Source organism: Acanthochromis polyacanthus, chromosome 20, assembly GCF_021347895.1.
Source record: "Acanthochromis polyacanthus isolate Apoly-LR-REF ecotype Palm Island chromosome 20, KAUST_Apoly_ChrSc, whole genome shotgun sequence".
Classification (NCBI taxonomy): domain Eukaryota; kingdom Metazoa; phylum Chordata; class Actinopteri; family Pomacentridae; genus Acanthochromis; species Acanthochromis polyacanthus.
The window spans coordinates 15,475,383-15,495,771 of NC_067132.1; the positions used below are offsets into that span (position 1 = coordinate 15,475,383).

The 20,389-nt window shown below is 39.9% G+C and overlaps 2 protein-coding genes across 7 annotated transcripts in view; one reads left to right on the forward strand and one right to left on the reverse strand.

Annotated features, from left to right (window-relative positions):
* Positions 1 to 667: 667 nt before the first annotated feature.
* Positions 668 to 13,649, reverse strand: pign (phosphatidylinositol glycan anchor biosynthesis, class N). The gene is made up of 29 exons (XM_022193704.2): positions 12,947 to 13,649; positions 12,294 to 12,566; positions 11,970 to 12,091; positions 11,462 to 11,560; positions 11,094 to 11,200; positions 10,620 to 10,744; positions 10,340 to 10,470; positions 10,109 to 10,228; positions 9,951 to 9,991; positions 9,766 to 9,825; positions 9,464 to 9,556; positions 8,640 to 8,695; positions 8,184 to 8,262; positions 7,020 to 7,202; positions 6,757 to 6,896; positions 6,288 to 6,387; positions 6,034 to 6,126; positions 5,492 to 5,583; positions 4,938 to 5,043; positions 4,623 to 4,731; positions 4,311 to 4,413; positions 4,107 to 4,209; positions 3,660 to 3,746; positions 3,087 to 3,142; positions 2,426 to 2,501; positions 2,058 to 2,131; positions 1,709 to 1,751; positions 1,536 to 1,588; positions 668 to 1,379 (listed from the first exon to the last, which is right to left on the reverse strand). Exons 2-29 carry the CDS (start codon positions 12,518 to 12,520, stop codon positions 1,256 to 1,258), a joined length of 2,802 nt encoding a protein of 933 aa, XP_022049396.2. The 5' UTR covers positions 12,521 to 12,566; positions 12,947 to 13,649; the 3' UTR covers positions 668 to 1,255.
* Positions 13,634 to 20,389, forward strand: part of relch (RAB11 binding and LisH domain, coiled-coil and HEAT repeat containing) — a 35,946-nt gene continuing 29,190 nt past the window's right edge. For 4 of the 6 annotated variants that reach the window (XM_022193696.2, XM_022193698.2, XM_022193700.2 and 1 more), the window contains exons 1-2: positions 13,635 to 14,179; positions 19,874 to 19,963. In XM_022193696.2, the coding sequence (XP_022049388.1) occupies positions 13,726 to 14,179; positions 19,874 to 19,963 (544 nt within the window). In that variant the 5' untranslated portion in view covers positions 13,635 to 13,725. Of the gene's footprint in view, positions 14,180 to 19,873; positions 19,964 to 20,389 lie in introns of all 6 variants that reach the window. The other 2 variants (XM_022193697.2, XM_022193699.2) reach the window with 1 other exon arrangement.

The window sequence follows — 20,389 nt, forward strand, 5'->3', positions numbered from 1 at the left end:
GGTTTTATTGTGGACAGATTTACTCAGAGCTCATTTCAGAAAACTGCTTTCCAGATAAAGTCTACTCGTAGTTGAAGGCATCAAACTAATGTTACCTTCTGATCTCCACAAACTTTACTGTTCAGTGAAGAGAATCAAAGTTTGTTCAGGATTTCTAAAGAACTCACAGGTGAAGGTCTGAGAAGAACTCAGATGGATGGTCTAAATGTGGAATCAAGACTCATGGTCACAAGTTTTAAGGCTTCTGTTAACCAGAAAGTTCAAACTAACAGCAAACTACTCAAGAACTTTTAGGTTTCAGTCCTCAGACTGTCGAAAGGTTCAAACTAACAGGGATCTACTCAGGAGCTTAGAAGATATCAGCCCTTGGACTGTCTGAAAGTTAAATCTAACAGAGATCTACTGTGGGACTTGGAAAATTTCAGCCCTCAGACTGTGTGAAAGCTCAGGTCCTGAGGACTCAGGAGGTCTGGAGGCTTGTAAGCTGCCCAGGCTCTGAGGCAGTGAATGTGATTGAGCAGTTTTTTGTTACTGATTGAAATTCAGTCAAATCAACTAAATGTGTCATTTGTTTGAGTATACCGCCTTTACTAATAGGTGCCGTTTTAAAAAGGATCAAATGTTTGCATGTTCAAATATGACAAAAAAGTGGACAGAAGTTCACATGTTTCAGTTTCACCTTTTCAGTTTTATTGGTACGTATCTAGTCGCAAAGTTCAGTTCAAATAACACCGCTTTTCTTTTTACACAACAATGCATTTCAGGCAGCTTTACGGGCATTAGTGTGACAATCTTACAAAACAGGGTTATGAAGTTACCCTTCTTCAGTAGATCGTAAATCGGCAGCTTTGGCAAAGACTTAATTCACAGTCTAATATTCAAGTAGCCTTAGTCAAAGTCATCGATCAATACAAAAATAAGGTGTTACAAACAGAGACCTATACAGAGTATACTTGTACAAAAAACAAACAAAACAATAGCGTGGAAGCTTAGGTCACTATGTAAAATGTCCTTTTCAAAGTATAGCACAGTACTGTGTAGTAAACAGTGACCTAGAATAATACCCCATATGTCTTTACACCTACAAGACAAGTCCTTTTTTTTTTTGACTGAAGCTCCTATCATTACACCAAGGGTCCTCATTTTTAAATATAAGACAACACCTACATGAAACATATGTTAAAAAAAAGTTAAATAAATACTAACTGTTTGGTTTTGTCACCGTATGCAAACATCAAACCACAAACACACTGAGTTATGGGAAATGCATCTTGGGTCTTCGCCACAGGATGAGTCTTTGTGAAGTGAGAATGTGCGTGACGACACTGAGCAACATCAGGAAGATGGTCATAGACATCACTATCACATAGTGGCTAATGCTGCAACAGACAAAGACAGTTTCACATGTTTAAGTATAAATGTGTGACATGGAGATACCATCATAAGAATAGTAGAAGAAGAAGGAATGACTGCCTATAAATTAGTCATGTTTGTGATTTGTAATTAATTAACCAAGTGTTTCCTAGTTAGCCTACCTTGTGCCAATGTCCAACCAGCTGCCATAGTCCTGCACTAAGAAGAAAAAATGCTGAGGAGAGGAAGGAGAGTTAAAAATTTATTGTCCAAGATCCACTGTGTACTTAACAAGAAAGAGTGAGAGAGAGAGAAATCCTTAAAGGAAACAACATTAAGGCTATAAATGTCTTACCAGAGCCATCAAGTCAGAGATAACCAGGACAATAAGGAACAAACTGGAATAATAGAATAGGTGACAAAGGAAAGAAAACATTATAAACAAGATCAACAACACTTGGACAGTAGATTTACACCATCTTTGCACACGGAATGTTGACATTGCATCATTTATTGTAGTTATCTGAGCTAAATCATAATGTAACATTGATGTCTGACTCAGATTCAGTGTAAAAGGACAGACATCCTCATATAATCAGCAGAGAGGATCAGACTGCTGATCCAAGGTTTGTGGCAAAACTGACACTATGAACTGAACACATCTGCTCTAGTATCTTATTTTAAATGCTACACTGAAAGGTTACCTTCTTGATGAGAGCTGCGTTGCAACTTGGATGGTCTCAAATGTGCACATCACTATGATGAATGGAATTATAACCTGTAAAGAACAAAGGACAACTTCAGGAAATGTAGGTTAAAAACAATTCAATGCATTGAGAGTGATGATGGTAATGTTTCTGTCTCGAATTATTCATGATTCGGAAGTTAGAAACAAGGTAAGTGAGTCAGTGACTATTGAGAATCAGCAATAGAGAACACAATACAGGCAGAGTAAAGCACACATCAGCATATTTTAAAGACAGACTAGACATCAGACTCAATCTACAAAACTACTTCCCTTTATTGAAAACACAGCATTTACCATTTAAAGAAAGGGTTTAAAATACAGTACCTTCCACATCATCAGCCCTCCCATGATGAAGGGGTTAAAAACAGTGAGGAAACAGTAAACGGATGCTGGGTCAAAACTAGAAATAGAAAAAAGGAGCAGACAAAGTGATTGCAGATGACACCAGACCAGAATTTTCAACCTTACAGAGAACAAAAAAAGAAAAATCTCTTCTATCTGCTCTATAGATTTCGAGATGATCTTCAAAGCTTTAGGTTACACACAGACGTACTGCATTTGGTGCAATGTAACAACCAAAAAAAAAAAAAGAGAGAGACTAGCTTCTCTTAACTGCAAATACACACAGTCAATGCAATATTTTCACAGATCCCTTATTTCCTTCCTGTTTTCAAACAAGACTAGAGTTACTGTCATTGTACTTAACAGAGTAATTACAGGGAAATGACAGCAACAGTTTTCACATATTCCAGTTTGTCAGGAAGTTGGGGTCACAGTGTCAGTTCAGTTACAGTACAGTGACTCCTGGGGGTTAAGTGCCAACAGTATCAACACGACACGGTAGTGACGCACTGCTAACAATTAAAAGAAGCACACATCATCGACGAAACCAGACATTCACTTCACACATTCACACCCACTATCAACTTCCTGTCCTTTAGAATACACTCACAGATGCATATAGACGTCACAAAAATGTATTTACCTGTTAATGGATGCTATGTTCCCTGTCCCAAAGAAAGCAGTTATTATAAAAAACACCTGAAGAAAATGTACAGTCAAGGAAATGTAAAGAGAAATCTTTTTTTTTCCTAATTGTCATACACCTCCTCCCACAAGCTCTTAGAATCCTGAATGATTGGTCTGGAATTCACACACTCTACTGCACCTTGGTTTTCGCGATAGTTTTGCATTATTTATAGTTCACTAGTCACTTTAACCACATGCTGCTACGATGGACACTTTAAACGGAGACTATTTCAATTTCATTTTAGCTGCAATACATCTCAGGGATGTATGTGTGTGCGTTTTAAATTGTGTTCTTTTTTTTTCTTCCGTAAATTGGATTCCTTGAGAAACACCCTCTCAGTTTGCCTGCACTACGGTTATATGTACAGCTAAATGACAATAAAGGTTAGTTAAAGTTAAAGATTATAACAAGACAATCTAATTTGATGGAGTTTGCCTTGGAAAACACCACAGCAATAGCTCTTGTAATAGTTAGCCATTTTTGTGCTTCTGCTGCTCTCAATGTTGCGAATATTCTTAACGAGGATACAAAAAAATATGATCTTCGGATGTCATCTAGCTTCAGTTGACGGATCTTGGCGATGTCGATGTTTGCAGAGAAATCAAGAGTGGACAACTAGGAGGGGGAAAAAAGCACTCATGAGCGTGCACATGCATATGCCCTTAACCCACTTAGACACAGAAACAGAAAAATACATGACAATGAACAGTCAGGGTACACAAGATCATATAGAATCGTGAAGGCTGATAACACTGAGCAACTTAGATCACCGTCTGTCGCAGTTTTTCATTCAAAAACAGTACAAAAAATAAAAAGAAAAGAGAACAGCTTATGAGTGTAAAAATAGCTGTGATCTAAATTTAATACAATCCTACAATAAATAGATTCACACTTTGAAATTTGCCTCTAAGTTCATTATGCCGTCTAAGCTGCTCGACTAATCTAAGTTTGGAAACGTACACTTAAGAGCTTTACCTCTTGCCTGCCAGAGACACCCTGAGCGAGCAAGGCTTCCTGTTCAATGTTGATCCACACAAACATTAACCAAGACAACACGGCGGGGAACAAGGCCTCTGACCTGGGTGGGAGAAAACAACAACATTAGAAACTGTGTTATTTTTTTAAACTCTGCTGCTGTAGTAAGTAAGTTTAGATGTGTGTATATGAGAAATGTATTACCCCGTGCTGAGCAGTAGGTATGTGGATGTAAGAGACAGAAATATGCTGAGGAGTCGATGGAAAAGACGTGTCGAGCTCAGCAAAGGAACCAATATAGAGGATACTGAGAAAAGAGGAGACTTTTAGAGCCAGTGGGACATATATTACAGGATGTGACACTTTAACATAACTTGATTTATATCTTAAATATCTGATGAAGATTTCCACGCTAAGTGATGTATCATCTAAATCATATAAATGTGATTACAACCTCCCCAGGAATCTCTAGGATGTTGAACATAGGTAATTTCCCGACATTGTACAAACACCGACCTAATGTGCTCCAGCTGATGATCTGATTAAGAAGCGGTAGGCCCTGTTTCTGCTGCAGGCTGGAGTGTGTGAGGGATGGCACGTATGCACACACGGCCACATGAAGCAACTGTTGAGTGTGGGAGAAGAGTAATTATTTTTGGCAAATGCAGTGACACAATCGCACATTAGCACGCACACACACACACACACACACACACACACACACACACACACACACACACACACACACACACACACACACACACACACACACACACACACACACACACACACACACACACACACACACACACACACAAAACATGTTGTTACCTGAGTGACAAACTGCTGTCTGTCACTAGGGTGCAGCGGCGTCCTCTGTCGTGATGACCAGAGGTAACAGGCTGAAGTGAAGAGAGTGAGCAGACCTGCACAGGTTCTGAGCAAACAAACATCACACAGTGCTATTTTTAAAGACTTCTTATAAAGGCGCAGAGCTTAATATTGCACACCTAGGCTGAGTAAAGCTACTGCTGGTAATAAACAGTTGATTTGAATGAGGTTGCCTGTTTCCTACTTCTCAGGTGATCACATTTCTAGTCAGTTTTATGGAGAAAAATCAAGCTGTTATTTAAAGGCGAAATAATTAGAAGTATTTTCAGTTTGCTCGTTATGGGAAGCTGTGCTCAGGGCTCCATATTTTTGATATTTATACTGATGCTGGGAAATGTTTCTGTTATTTTATGATATTAACTCCGACCATATTTCTACTTTGATTTATAGGAAACAAGTTTCACCATACTGTACATGTACATGGCCTAATCTGTTCTGAATCTCACCCTGTGCTACATATACTGATAAATATAAAAACTAATAAAGGTACTCACACCAGATTGAGGTTTGGCTCTCTACCCACAACAGGCATCAGGGGAAAGGCAGCCAAACACAGACAGCCTAGAAACCAGCTCAGTGAACGGAACTACACAGGAAGAGACGTTTACTTTATGCAGTATGAGATATTGCATGGAAACACACGTGCTAAAATATAACCAAAAACTACATTTTGCAAAATTATCTTGTACTTGTTCCATCACGAAACACTTTTTTGTATTGATCTCTGTGTATCTATACTTAATTTAAGAATTTATTTGTCTTTATTTAATAATACAAGCATTCAACGAAGAAAACATGCATTACTTTATGACTCTCCGGAACATATGACAAGAGTCACATTAGATTATGGAAATCTAGCAAGAATTCAAATGACTGGAAATAGATTTAATTGCTGATGAAAGGCCGTGTTTCTCCTATTGACAGATTTCCTGGAGACATACTGTTTTCCATAACCTGCGAGGTGTGGAAATGAAAAACGGCATTTCTATTCCTGGTGTACTGTAACTGCAGGAACCATGATCTGTCACACAGTTACCTTGGCCTTGTGATAAAGTCCCGACAGGAGGGGCCAAAGGGAGAGGACAGCCAGGCCCACAGTCAGCATGGCGCGATGAAAGAAACTCACCACCTGGGGGCAGCAAAGATAAGCAAACATGTAAGAACCAGATTTCATTCTGTGTGGGATAAGGTGAAAACAATAGTGAACAAGTTGTAGTGTGTATGTGGAGCAATTCAAAAATTTGCCTTCAAATGTACAAAAGAAGACATAAGAGATTTAAAGGCACCTACCAGTAGTTCAACTCCAAATGCCACCAGCACGAAATAGCAAAAGCATTTCCACAGTGGCAGAGATGGAGCTGACCGAATCAGATCTGTTAGAGTTCCAGACCTAAAATGGATTATTAATGAGATTATTTTTCCTGTGATAAAAGAGAAAAAACACTACTAAGACCATCCCTTTATCGGTTTACAGAGGAGAAACATGAATGGATGCAACGCCACATCAAAGGATCTAATTAACACCTCGCTACACATGTGCCAGACATACATGCAAGTATGTATGAGGTAAATAACATCTGATGAACAAAGTGCTCCATTTGTTGATTTTTGTGCTTTGCGAATGTGTTTTAATATCATGTTGGTGTGTGTGATGTTTGCTACAGAGCAGCATGCAAGAGCTATACATGTTCTGTGTCAGGAGACTGTATGAAGATTCGTTTTATGTTTCTGTCTAGCTTAAAATTATGTCGCTACTCACTCTTTAAGAACAGAGTACCATACGGGGACGGGCAGCAGGCAGTAAATATAGTAGGTAATGGGGCTCCTCTGGATGAGCAGGAATGCGGTGATCACCACAGCCACACACATACACAGCCTCGCCAAGTTACGGTTGGGATTCTGCACACACACAGAGGAGCAATACCACCTTAACAAGACATTAGAGTTTCATAAACCTGCTTTGCCAGAATAAACCTTATGGAACAAAAGAACATGGAATTACACTCTAATGTGCGTCCTAACCTGTTTAGTGAGATTTGGGTGTCTATTGAGGCTGGCATGAGTCTTCAGTATGACTAAGACAACATATGAAGTCCAGCCTACAAATCCGAGCACCACGCTGCAACCCAGAAAGAACCTGTCATAGGTGTGGTAGTAGACCAGGCCTTCCAGAGAGTAGGAGATCAGAGACTGGCACAGAGAGATCTGACGAGGGATAAATCAAACAGAGGGCTGAGCAAAACCAAGTAAAGCTAAAATGGAAAGAATATTAATCAGCAAGGAATGTGGGGTAAAAAAAAAAAATGCAGGTGCTTGTTAATGTAAACAGTGTTCAGCATGGTTCATCTAGCTCCACTGGTGTCAGAAATAACAGCAGATACAATTTTTCTGCACCTTCAACTAAGCGTTATGCTCACATTTGCTGCAACATTAGTCACTGGTTCACAAACACATCTTTAGTGTTAAATACACATGAAAAATACAGGTTGAAACACCAGTTTAGTGCATCATAATATCCAAAATCAATCTAAAACTTTAGAGGCTTTAATTACGCTCGCCGTTGGTTTGTCTGTTTGTCTGTCTGTTAGCAACATTAGTCAAAAAAGGTAATGGATTTGGATAAAATTTTCAGGGACACAAGGACCAAGTGATTAGATTTTGGCAGCAATGCAGCTTATAGTCTGGATCCACGGATTAGTTAAAGATTTGTGTATCATTGCAAGATGATGATTACCACGACTACAAGTGACCACTACGTCAGCTGCCTGCTGACGATCACATGATTGCAATCCTACTTCAAATCGACCGCTGCGGACTTATCCGTCCAAAATCATACAAGGAACAATTGATTAAACTGTGGGGATGTTTCTGAGTTCTGAGTCCTATCAATTTCCGCCGCCTGCTACATATTTAGGTGACGTGATTCGGTATCCGTACATACATAACGTACACATGCATAACACACGCCTGTGTTCAGCTCAAGGTCATTTTGTTTTGTAGTTACATATATATTATATGGCCACATTCTATAGTGCTGTGATTTCTGCCATGATTTCAGCCGTTGGAAATTATACAACAACTGGGCAGCTTTGGCGGAGTACTGTGCTCTCTGAGTGCTTTTCTAGTTCCGTTACACAGCTGTTACTTTACCTAGAAGCTGCAGGCTATCGTTTCCCTGATACTCACAGCATCGTCATACTTCTCCAGCTGAATCAGTATTCGGGCCTTGCGGGTGAATTCTGCTTGTTTTGACTCAGTCAGGAGTCTGGGAAAACAGAGGAACACAGCAATAAAAATTGGATAAATTTAATTTTAATGTTGTCTTGATTGTGTTTACCGTACAAGGGGAATGCTCCTTGCTTTCACTCTTAGGCAACAGCAAAAGCTAATCTAAACAATGCATTGCAATGTCAGCAGCACATTCTGGTGAAAATATTTGAAAAAATGAAATAAACCCTTCTTTCAATAATGTTTCTTTTAAAAATGCAGCTTCTAGTCTACTCCCTTCATATTTTTTTACATGATATAAACTAAGCATGACATGAGCACATACTAAATATGAGATGCAATCGTGAACAGTAAAGCCACATTTTTCACTCAGGTAATGCTGGTAGAAGTTACTAATTCACATATTGTACTTACTGGTATGGGGTGAAGAGAAAAGACAAGGTTGTCTCCTTTTTCTGGCTCATTTTCATCTATATAAAAAAACAAAGCAAAACATATACACACTGTATTACATGGTGCAATCAATGATTTGTTATATAAAGATAAGAATTTTCCAACAGTAGAAATTGACTTATTTTACAGGAGTAAATCAATTTGAACATATATGACTCAGCTGCAACTCTTAAGTCACTGGATGCTGTTTATCACTCTGCACTAACATTTATTTGACCATCATAATGCTCTCATTGTGATCCGTATGCTAAGGTTGGGTGGCCCTCCCTCTCTGTAAGGAATGACAGACGCTGGATTTTATTCATGTTGTCTTTAAATGCAGGCCCTTCCCAAACACGCTCAAATGACTGGGTTACATTGCAGGTGCGGGGTGTTTGTGCTGAACTTGGAAAATCTAGCTTTACTCACTGTGCACCTGCAACCCGGAATAACCGGCAGAACAATCTCAAGGTTTATTTATTTTTATCCTCAGGGCAATTAAGGTTTCAGATTTAATTTCACTGCTTCAAGCTGTTCTTCTTTTAGCTAACTCAACTTGTCTGAAATTTTAATTGCTTTTTTCTAAACAGTTTTATTATTTTATGAATATGCCTTTTTAGTATTATATTGGTAATTTTATCCAAGGCTGCTTCCACTGTGTGTCTAGATCTTCTGTTTATTTGTGTCTTTGCTTGGCTACGTCGTAAATGAGGCCTCTACCGCAACGCGGCTCCGAGTTCATATAAACATTGATGTATAGTTATTTATCGACATGTCAGCTGTAGTGGAAATGCATGTTGTCATACCTTGAACTGCTCCAGAACTTGAATAGCATTTGTGTACATGCTCTCTGCCTTGAACTGGCCACTGTTGTTGAGGTAGAGAAGCGGTAACACACCCTGAGGATACACAAATACACACAATAATGAATGATTAAATGTGAACAAATACTTTCTGCTAGCTATGTTATTTCTTTTTTTTTGTGCATTTTGAAAGTATGTTTGTAAAATCCACTTTACAACTTTGTAATAAATGGTTGTACCTGCAACTTCATGAAATGAAAATAACTGAAATCTTTCTTTTGTGGTTAGTTTATTTCAATACTTACAACTGAGTTAACAGGAATTGGGACACCAATAAGAGAAGCCATGAGTGGAGCAATGTCAGCCTGCAAAAAAAGCCCAATATAAATCAATATAGAAATTGCACTTGACTTCCTGGTGTTCTGTTATAACTAAGCTTCCATATATATGGAATTTAGTGGTGTGAACTGATGACATCATTGAGCCTTACCTGATTGACATCAACTCTGCGAAGGTGCTCCAATTTCCAATCTGGGAGAAATAGTAGGACAAATCAAGACAACAATTAGATTCAATAAAAGCATATAATGTAAAAATTTGAGGAAAACCTGCATCATAAACTGAAGCTAAAAAAAAAAAAAATGTTACCTTGTAGGTACCCATCGTTGTACGGTTGGGGTTCTGTAACTTTCTGGGCATTTTGAACGCCAGCTCCCCACACCACTAAAGGGGTGAGTGTCTCAGAGGGATGACCTGCACCATGAGAACCTGAACTCACACAAACATGGCAAAAAAGAACACTGCAGTGAATTTGTATGTTGAGAACATTATTATTTTGAAGTTGCAGCCAGCTAAAGTTACATTTATAATGAGATTTACCCCAGTTTGTCATGCCATGATCAGCGGTAAACACATAGGCCGTTCTGCCATCATTACCGAAGAAGTCCTCCACCATAGACACCAGCTCGGCTACACCCGCGTCTACTAGAGCAATATTGTCGAGGTATTCCCTGGACAAAAGAGAAGGTACAAGATAAAGTTACTTTTACATCATTAAATGCTGATTAGGAAAAATTTGATGATGTGATATGTACAGTTAAGTCAATGTTATCATAAAAGTCAAACCAAGAAAAAAAATCTAATTAAATAACCTACTCACTGTGACATTGGTCTGTGAGCATGTCCATTAGTGTCAATACCCAGGAGATGCAGGAAGAAGACATTCTTATCCTCCAGTAGACTGGCCTTCAGAGTGGAGTTAGACCTTGCTGACTGAAAGAAAGACTGTCAGAAAAATAACAGTTTGTTTATTAATTTATTCAAGAAATTAGTGGGCAAACCTTTACTGACAGCACTGTTGCAAATGTGCATAAATTGTCCAATAAAGTCTACAGCAGCCGTACCATAATATAATCTGGCTTCAAAATGTGCTACATGCATGTATAATTAGACAAGAAATTACAGAAACATGACATGTACAGAACATGTGTTTTACACTGGCAAATATTGTCTTAGTTGTAACAAAAGCTATGAGAATACTTTACAAAAGATCTTTCTGTGGCTTAAACAGTTGTTATTCTCAACACATTTATCACAGCAGCCATCTTTATTGTTTGTACTTCAACTACCGTACTTTGACTTGAGTGAACACCCAGGTGTCCAGTCTGGAGGCATCTATGGAGGCAAAGTCCTCCTCCTGTGCTGGGTAAGTGTGGGTATACACATGGTCTCCACTGGCACCTGGAAAAACCAAAAAAGAAATCCGATCTATTAAAATCATTGTTCCGAAATAGTGTTCTGATATAATCCAAACATTCAGTCAGTAATGAGGCAAAAATAAATACAACATGATAAAAAAAAAGTGTTGTTACTTCCAGCAGTAAATCCATTACTCAGATTAAATCTCTGATTTGATACCCTCTGTCTATGACCTTTTTGCCTTCGTATTGACTGGGTTGGTGGTTCTGTTTGTGATGTTTGTGCATGTGTGTGCTTGTGTACCTTTGGCAAACATAGGCAGGATATCAGGACTGCCCCAGCACCAGGTGTGTCTGCTCTCATTAAACACAGAGTCAAACTCTACAGGATTCTCCTTCCAGCCTGAAAACATTCACAAAAAAGACCACTGACGGTCACAAACAGACACAACAGTAGAATCCCACATAGTTCACGGGGTTCCATTTGCTATACACACTTTGTCATGTGGGGGCTACTAGCATGCTGGAGGCCATTCCAGCTGACACAGGGCAAATAAAACAGGTATACCCTGGACATGTCTCCAGTCCATCACAGTTCAATAGAAAACCATGCACTATTACACAGCTAATTTAGAATCATTAATTAATCTCTGGACTGCAAAAAGAAACCAGAGCACCCAGGAAAAACCAATGCAAGTGCTGGGAGATCATGAAAACTCCACACAGAAAGGCCTCATTCCAATATAAGAGTAAACACTCACTGATTGTTCTAATATCCTTTTCTGTCTACAATAAACACAACATGCACCTACCTTTAGCAACTGCACTAACATCCTCATAGAAGCCTGCAATGAGGGCAACGTGACCAGGCCGGGACTCAGTAGGCACTCGTGTATGTGACACACCCCAGGTACCTGTAGCCTCTATTACACTCCTATTATTGGGAAAGAGACACATGGATGCTTTCACAATCACTAGTTACTCTGGTGTTAAGTACAAAGTATGAGAAATATCTCAGCTTAACTGCTACACTTACACAATAAAACACTGAAATGCATGCTCCCTTCTGCACTAGACTAATCAATATGTACACAAACACTATGCAAAAGTGTTACTTTATATATCAGTTTCTTAACCTCAGGTATGGAGTCCTGGATGAGCCGTTGGGGAGCAGAGTGAAGAGACTGTCTGCTCTGAGGCCATCGGCTACCACTAATACCAGTCTGGAGGCTGGGGGTGCCAGCGGTGTGGACTGGGGCGTCATGCCATGCACCAGGGGAGAGGTGAAGTAGATGTCAAAGATGGAGAGGAAGAAAACCACGTGGACCGTCAGCCCAACCAGGAAGAATGTGATCATCCTCATTTTGAGTGTCAACACCAGGCTGGCTTTGGAGAGCAATTATGAAGAGCTTCAGATAGAAGGAGTGTGATTTCATTTGTTTTGGAGATGAAGGGAGGTGAGAACAAGGAAACAAGAGAAAGAAAGAAATAATAAAAATTAGTGAGGCAAACAGGGACAAACACTAGTACAGTCAGTGGCGGGACTGGGAAGTTTTAGAATAATACAGACTGGTTAAACCAAAGTGTGTGCCATGTACAGACAGCTTAAGGGCAGGATTACCCCTTGTTGACCATATGCCAATAGCCAGGTGCAGAAATAGTGACGTTAATAGTTAGTTAATTATATGTTAACAGTACACATTGTGCCAGGAGAGTGATTACTACTATTTTTACCACGAGAATGACTTGGAAAATGTGTTACATCTGTAGGCCATATAAAAAGTCTTACCTGCATGTAACGTCAGCGGAATATGACCATAACAACGGGGGACGCTGTCTTGTTAAAGAATGAATGGAGGAACGGGACTATTTACTATCTGCTATCACACCCATTCACCTGTTAGACACACTGATTTAGATTCCATTTCACCTCCGTAGATGACCTATTACATATCCAGAGAACTAAACAGATAAAGACTCTGTTGCCCGAAACAAGATCAACGTAATCTTTAAGTGCGTACTTTTACAAAACCAACTGACCGGCTTTCTAAGAAGATTACTAAAAGAAATTCTGCACTTCCTTGTTGTGACTTGACTGCTGACGTTTGCTGTGCAACTGCATTGTGGGTAGTGTAGTTGAAGTACACCATATTTTCCAGCGAGCGATCATACGAGCGATATCACTAGCTCAAAATGAACGAAAAATAAGCAGCATTCAGCTTGGTTAAACTGTTTACATTATAGTCCAGCTTCACTGTAAAGTGTTTTTTTTATTATTATTTTCATTTATTCATTCATTATTTGTAACATACGAGCTAACACAGCCTGTCAAATGTGCCCTGCCCAGACCTTCTTTCCACTTCAGAAGAATCCAATGATTTTATAGTATCCAATGGAAGAGGCGGGCTCTTAGTGTTACGTCCCTCGACTTCGACCAATCAGAACGTCGCATTCCTTCCCCTTGTTAAAGCCACCTACCAAACCTTGGCTAGCTTAACATCCATTCAGGAAGAAGCGGGTAGGATTAGCTTAGCTAGCTTAGGTTGCTAAAATCTTTATAGTGCAAAAATGGCGTCGGTCAACCCATTTAATCTCAGTGATTCTGAGGAAGAGGCAGAGCGGCGCCCCAATGAAACAGTTGACACAGAGAGGAGCCCGAGTGACGGGGCGCCAGGGCCGCCGCCAGGCAATCCTTTCTCTCCGCCTGCGGACGCCGAGCCTCCGACACTGCTGCTGTCTAGCAACCGGACGAGCCCCAGCGGTGAGGGCATCTCGGTGTCGGCCGCGGGCACCTCCGCTATGGCAGGCAGCACCGAGGCGCGGGTGTCTGTGGATGTCATTGCTGCTCAGCTATTGCGGGACCAATATATTCTCACGGCCCTGGAGTTTCACACCGAACTGCTGGAAGCAGGCAGAGAGCTTCCGCGGCTGAGGGATTATTTCTCCAACCCGGGCAACTTCGAGCGACAGAGCGGCACTCCTCCGGCCAAAGACCAGGTACTCGGACCTGGAGGACCGCTGAGTGAGTAACGTTAGCTGCCCCCGGTGCTACTCGTATAGCTGTCAGCTAGCTGAATCTATAACGGTGTATTACTCAGAGTTAGCCCACTAGCTAACAAACGTTAGCTTAAAACATTGCATTTGGAAGCCAATCGATCTTGAGATATCAGTTTGCTGCACCTGCCTACTGTTCGGGCCGCAGCCAATTAACAGGTTTTGTGGGTCAGCTGTGTTGGCAGACCCAGAGACGAGAGCCGCTCAGAAATATGATTAGACCAAACCACATTGTCTGCTTGCTAGAAAAGATGCTTTGTGGAGACGAATGCGTGATATTCTGACAGACCTGTTGTGTTCGCTCTCGTGTAATTGAATCTGATAGGAAGCCACTCCTTTCTTCAGGCCACCGAAAGGTCAGAGGTCAGGATCAGCAAAGAAAACAGAGGCAAGAAAAGAAAAGGATGTACAACCTGTTTTAGCTGTTCTGTATTTAACCATGACAATGCCAGGAAAGCAGTGCTAAATTTAAAGTGAAGGCTGCAATCAGTAAGTATAAACATGACACAGTTGTTTAGCATTAGACTGAGCTACATTGAACACTACATCACTTGGTTTAGGAGCACAGTTAGTGTTAGTACTGGGATTTCTCTATAACAGATGAGGATAGAATATTATTTTGGTTTACTGTTGAAGTGCATACATATCCAGAGCACTATCATCTACTTGGTGGCTGAAAAAAAACATGAACATACCATGCAAATGCTTACTATGGTCACAGCCCAAGCTACCAACTGAATAAAGCCAGCTATAGAAGAGTAGGAGTGGCATTACCATAAAGTGCACCTCAGTTGTTGGCTGAGCATGGGGCTTGGCAGTGCAGGGAATATGAGTGGCAAAACCCTCTACAGGCCCCATTTCACTAAGGGGAGCAAATTTATTCACACCTATTGTAGATGTACAATATAAGGTGTCATAGAGCTCTTCTGGTTTAAGATCAGTGGACCGGCTTCCCTTAAAAGCACTAGAATGAGGAAAAAATACACTCTGTAGATGTAATCACTTAAAACGGAGAAGTGCTTTTCATCTGTGTAAGGAGTGTTAGGCCTCTGGATGTGAATTGAAAATTATAGTGATTTACAAAATGTGCTTGTCCTTAATCAGCAGCAGACTACTCTAATGTAAATGAGTCCTCTTGAAATTGATTCAGTGATTGTTGAATTGAAATCTAGATGCAGGGTAGAAAGAGTAAGAAGTATGTGAGTGTGTGTACAAGGATGGATAAACTGAGACATTTATACATTTTATACATCTTTTGTTCGCCATCCAAATGTGTCGCAAATGAGCAGGTCTTTGCTGATTCTTTCTTCTTCAACCCGCTATTGAAAAACAAGACAAATCTTTCTGTTGATCAGTTTATGTGAAAGCAGATGGTGTCTTGATGATAAAGTGCAATGTCACACCTGCAGGTGTGATTTGCCTCCGAGACAGTAGCTTTAAATTAGGAAAGAAAAACAACACACTGCTTTCAGTATCTGTCACATCTGTCAGTGGTGTGTGTTGTCAGAATCAAGGTAGGTTAAAGTATTAGTAGTTTAATAGTATTTGTACCTTTCTCCTTGTCAATTCAGTATTTTTAGTTTGTGATTAGCTCCACGTTTTTATAGAATGAAATGATGGCAGCACTGTGATTGTAATTTTGACTTTTTTGATGCGAGCTGAGCAAAAAGGCCATGTAATGTATTTTCCTTGTATAACTGGCAGTTTTCCAACTCAGGGAACCATAGCATATGAATAAATGCTAAAGAAAAAGTAGATAGGATTTTTTGCAACCAAAAAATGTATTTTCCTTATTTCCTTTTCCTTTCATATGCGGTAAGCAACAGAAAATGACCTGATGTCTGAGGAGGATGTCACGCAGTCTTGAGTGTGGGTCTGAATAACTGACCAACTCAGATTCTCAGCATTCTTTGCTTGCCTGTATGGAACCCTAACCTGTAGAATTTTAATACTGGCTTGTATGTCTTAGACCACAGCAGCAATCAGTGAGATGTGTGTAGTTGTTGTTCAGGTCTAGCCGTTGCATGCAAACCCCAAAAAAGGTTTGAAGCAAAGTAGCGGAATAAATGTTTTATGATGATGTCTCCAAAAAAACATGATGGGACCCGACAGCTCCCCTGTTGTGGTGCTGTCGGGGATCTTGTAAAGAAACAGTAATCTCAGTTTCAATAGATATTTATGAACAAAAGTTCATATAAATATGAAACTTTGATGAAGCTGAAAAGCCAAGTCTTTCAAATGTAGACAATACAAAAAGCAGCAGCAGCAATTCATGAATTGATAAGAACGATAGTCTCAGCCCAAGGCAGATTCCAGCATATTCTACTAGCCAAGACCTCATGTGATCACTGGAATGGTATTTTTACTCATGTGAAGGATTCTCCTGATGGACTGAAGCATGAAGATACACTTAAGTAGTTGTAAAAGAGGGAGGGATACCGTGTCAATGTGTACTGTCTTGTTAATACAGCAGCTAGCTGTTTAGATCGTAATTTCTTTTGTATTTTTGCGAACAAACGCGACACATTCAATACCTTGCTTTTGACGATATGATCCTTGACTGCACACTTAAACGTATAACCTCTACATTTAATTTGTTTAGTGTTGGAATAAATTCAGCCTGTTAACTGCTATCACTTCAGAAAATGTTGAAAAGATGCCTGGTGTAGCATACAGTCAAATGAACTGTCTAACACAATGCGATATGGCACAGCTTGATAACCACACTGCTGAATAGCGAAAAAAAAAAACGATGCTGTCCTTGGCTGTTCTGTGCTTAACCCAAATATTGCTTTCATGCCATTATTCTGGTAAATGTTCTGATTCCTCTGATGAAATAAAGAGTCTATTGATCATCTAATGCCCGACGAAAGCAAAATATAAGCGCAAAGCATTCAGCTGGCCAACCAGAAATGTTGCTGATATGATCATTACGAATGTACTATGCTGTAAGCAGCTCATTGCAGTGTGAGCATGTGTACAGATAATGACTGTGTTATGAGCTGCATCTGCTGTTCAAAGCCACATGGCACAGAAAAGCATCTCCCACAACCTTGCAAAATTGTAGCAAGGAAGTATGAATGGTTTTCTCTTATCTCATTGGCTCACTGTTTGACACAGACAGATTTTTTTTTTTGTCGTGATTTAAATTGCCACACGTGATTGACAGAAAGCTGCCGTATTTGAGACGTTTGTGTGGTTTGCCACATAAGGACTACAGTAATAGCAGTTACATAAATTTTGTGACCACAGTTTATTTATCTTTAAAACTGGCACAATATTCAGCTAGCTCAATAACACAGCACATCTGAACAGTGAGGTTTATAACAACACCTACATTTATTTGATGAAAATTCAATGGTAGTCATTCTCAGCCTGTTGAAACAAACCTGCCACATGTACGACTTCTACATTTCTAGCACTGCCTATGAGTGGGCCCAGCCTCATATGTTCTCTCATGTCCCACTGTCCTTTTCTCTGTCAGGGTGCAGAGAGTTGGTATTGTGTGAGAAGGTGATTAATGGTATTATTGGAGCACTGGCAAGGCTCCTTGTTGCTTTGGACCGGCTCCGACTGGCTGCCTGTTCATAACTCTCTGCTTTTCATCACGCTATGTGTGTGCGTGCACAAATGCAGGTGTTTCTGTGCATGTGAACGCTGGGGCTTATGTGCAAGTGCATGCATCACAGCAGTGGTGCACAATCAGAAAGTGGGTTATTACTCTCTGTTAGGGTATCACTCCTTGTGGTTGTAATAAGTGCAACCAAAGAAACAAATGTTTTTCATAGAAACCCAATTTTTTTCTTATCTCCTTTTTTGCTACATGCATAGAATTAAATTGTTGGCCTTGTTCAATCACACATAAATGTGGTTTAATATTATTTTTGTGTAGTAACATAATATTTATTATGTTGCATGTGATAATAATGTGTATGTTTTTTCCATAGGCTCATTCTCTACTACATTTTATCAATATATTTTCAATAAATGTGCATACAGCTTTGTGCTCCATTTTTTCATCTCATCTTTATAAACACTAAACCAGCCTGAGTCTTGCCAAACATCCCTACCATTAAATTAAAAGAGCTTGTTGGCTACATCCTGACCATCCATTTCTCTCCTGTGTCCTGTATTTGTATTAGCTCTTCTTAAATGTAGCTTTGTGTTCCTGGTCTAACTTCATGTACCCCTCTCTTTCTCCAATTTATCTCCTTTGTCTTTCAACTTGCCAAGCAGAAAATTTATTGTCTCTGTGTGCGTGTGTTGTACAACCAGCCAGGCAGGAGCAAAGTGAGGAGGAGATGGTCTAAAGTGTCAGATCTGTCTCAGTCCAGATAGTACTCGCCACAGGCAGCGAACTGAAAGGTCAACCAGGCAGAAATTCTTGCTTTTTGCAGATCAGGCACATAAACAAAAGACATCTTGCAAGGTCATGCACAAATACGAAATTATGTCTTTTTTTCCTCGTGCACATACCTATTATAAACACTATTCAGTGCTGTTTTGCCAATAGAGTTTCAGCCATTTAAAGCATGGTGATCATCACATATCATCAGGAAGTAAGGACAGTTGGAAGCATTCTCCACAGGAAAAGCTATTCACCTGACAGCAGCTTGACAGAACAATGACACACATACAGACACAACCAGTGCAGAAACCCTCTCACACTACGGTCACAGGACTGAGAGTGTGTGTGCTTAGTAAAGCTGCATGTGACACACACAGATAAAAAGAATCTACATTTTACGCTTTTCACCCAATTTTTGAATGCGATTAAAAATATGTATTTTGCAAAAAAAAAATCTTATTTCAAGCAACTGTGTTTTCTTTTGGTATCATTCTTTAAGTTTCTCTCATTTTTTGATAATACCAGAGTACAGCGTTGTTCAAAGGACACACAGATAATGTAGTAACAATGACAGTATAATTTTGCAACTTCAGCAATCTAGTGGTTATCGTTGGCACCAACAATGAATTTGTTGGGTTAGTAGTTTTTTTTCAGCTTCACTACTCACACAATCCCTGCTCTTTAGCTTGGCTTTTAGGCCAGCAAGGCTACATTTGGCTTGACCTTCTACTGTATCTTGATATCAGAGAACAAATAGGCCAATCTCACACTTGCATTGCAGTGGAAAGAAAGCTAACACCGTTGGCTGAGCTACCGGAGTAGCCTAGCTCAGTGACATATGAGCATGACTATGCTTATTTTTCAGCTTTATCTCTTCTTCGGGTGAACAATACTTTCGGTATTCCTACAATCAGATGTGAGGTTACTGTTTGAAGGTATCAGTTTGGAAATGGGTGTGTCTGTTAAACAAAGCTGTATTCACAATTGATTGCTTTTTTCTCAGGTGCAGTGACTGAATTGTTTCTTGGCTAAACTATAACCTTCCCGTGGAGTTTATATGGATCTCTGCTTGTAGGTGACTTTAGTTCAGTTTTTGTTTGTATTGTGGAGAGATGGACTTTGAACTTAAGCCCAGTGTCAGCAGGCTTTTTACCGTGGTGAAGAGCCCGTATGCAAAATGGTGAATCCATGTAAAACTGTGACACATTTTACACATTAGTCTGTGAGCTGCTTGATACTGAAATCATCCAGCTGTGTGGTTATGTGGCTGTATACTTGTCTCACTGCTGTCTCTGTGTCTGCGTCCCTGTTCAGATCGAGCTGGCAGCATCAGCACCTTGGACTCTCTGGATTTTGCCCGATACTCAGATGACGGCAACCGAGAGTCTGATGAACGGGTGGCAGGTAAGATGAACCACATCTAGCGGGCTCAAAGCAAGAGACCTGGCTCACCTTGTGCAAAAAAAAGGGATAATGACTGAATGGGAGAGTCCAATAACAACAAGGAAAATAATTTCTGAAAGCTGCATTCATCACATATCAATTTAATGTAACCTGTAATAATTAAAGTATATTAAAGTTTCGATGTGTTTTTATTTTTTCATTTGACGCTGCTATGTCATGCCTCTTTAGTAGGGATGACAAAATCATAAACCAAATATCTGGGACTTCATAGCATCATGTTTTTCTCAGTGTAGGCTTTTTAAACGAGCTAGGCAACAATTAAGTAACCGATCTTTAATGCATTCCACTTTTCAACATGCAGTCTGCCCTCTTTCTGTTACGTGGTTGAGATGCTCGTGTCTCCTCCCATCAGTGATCACACTGTCG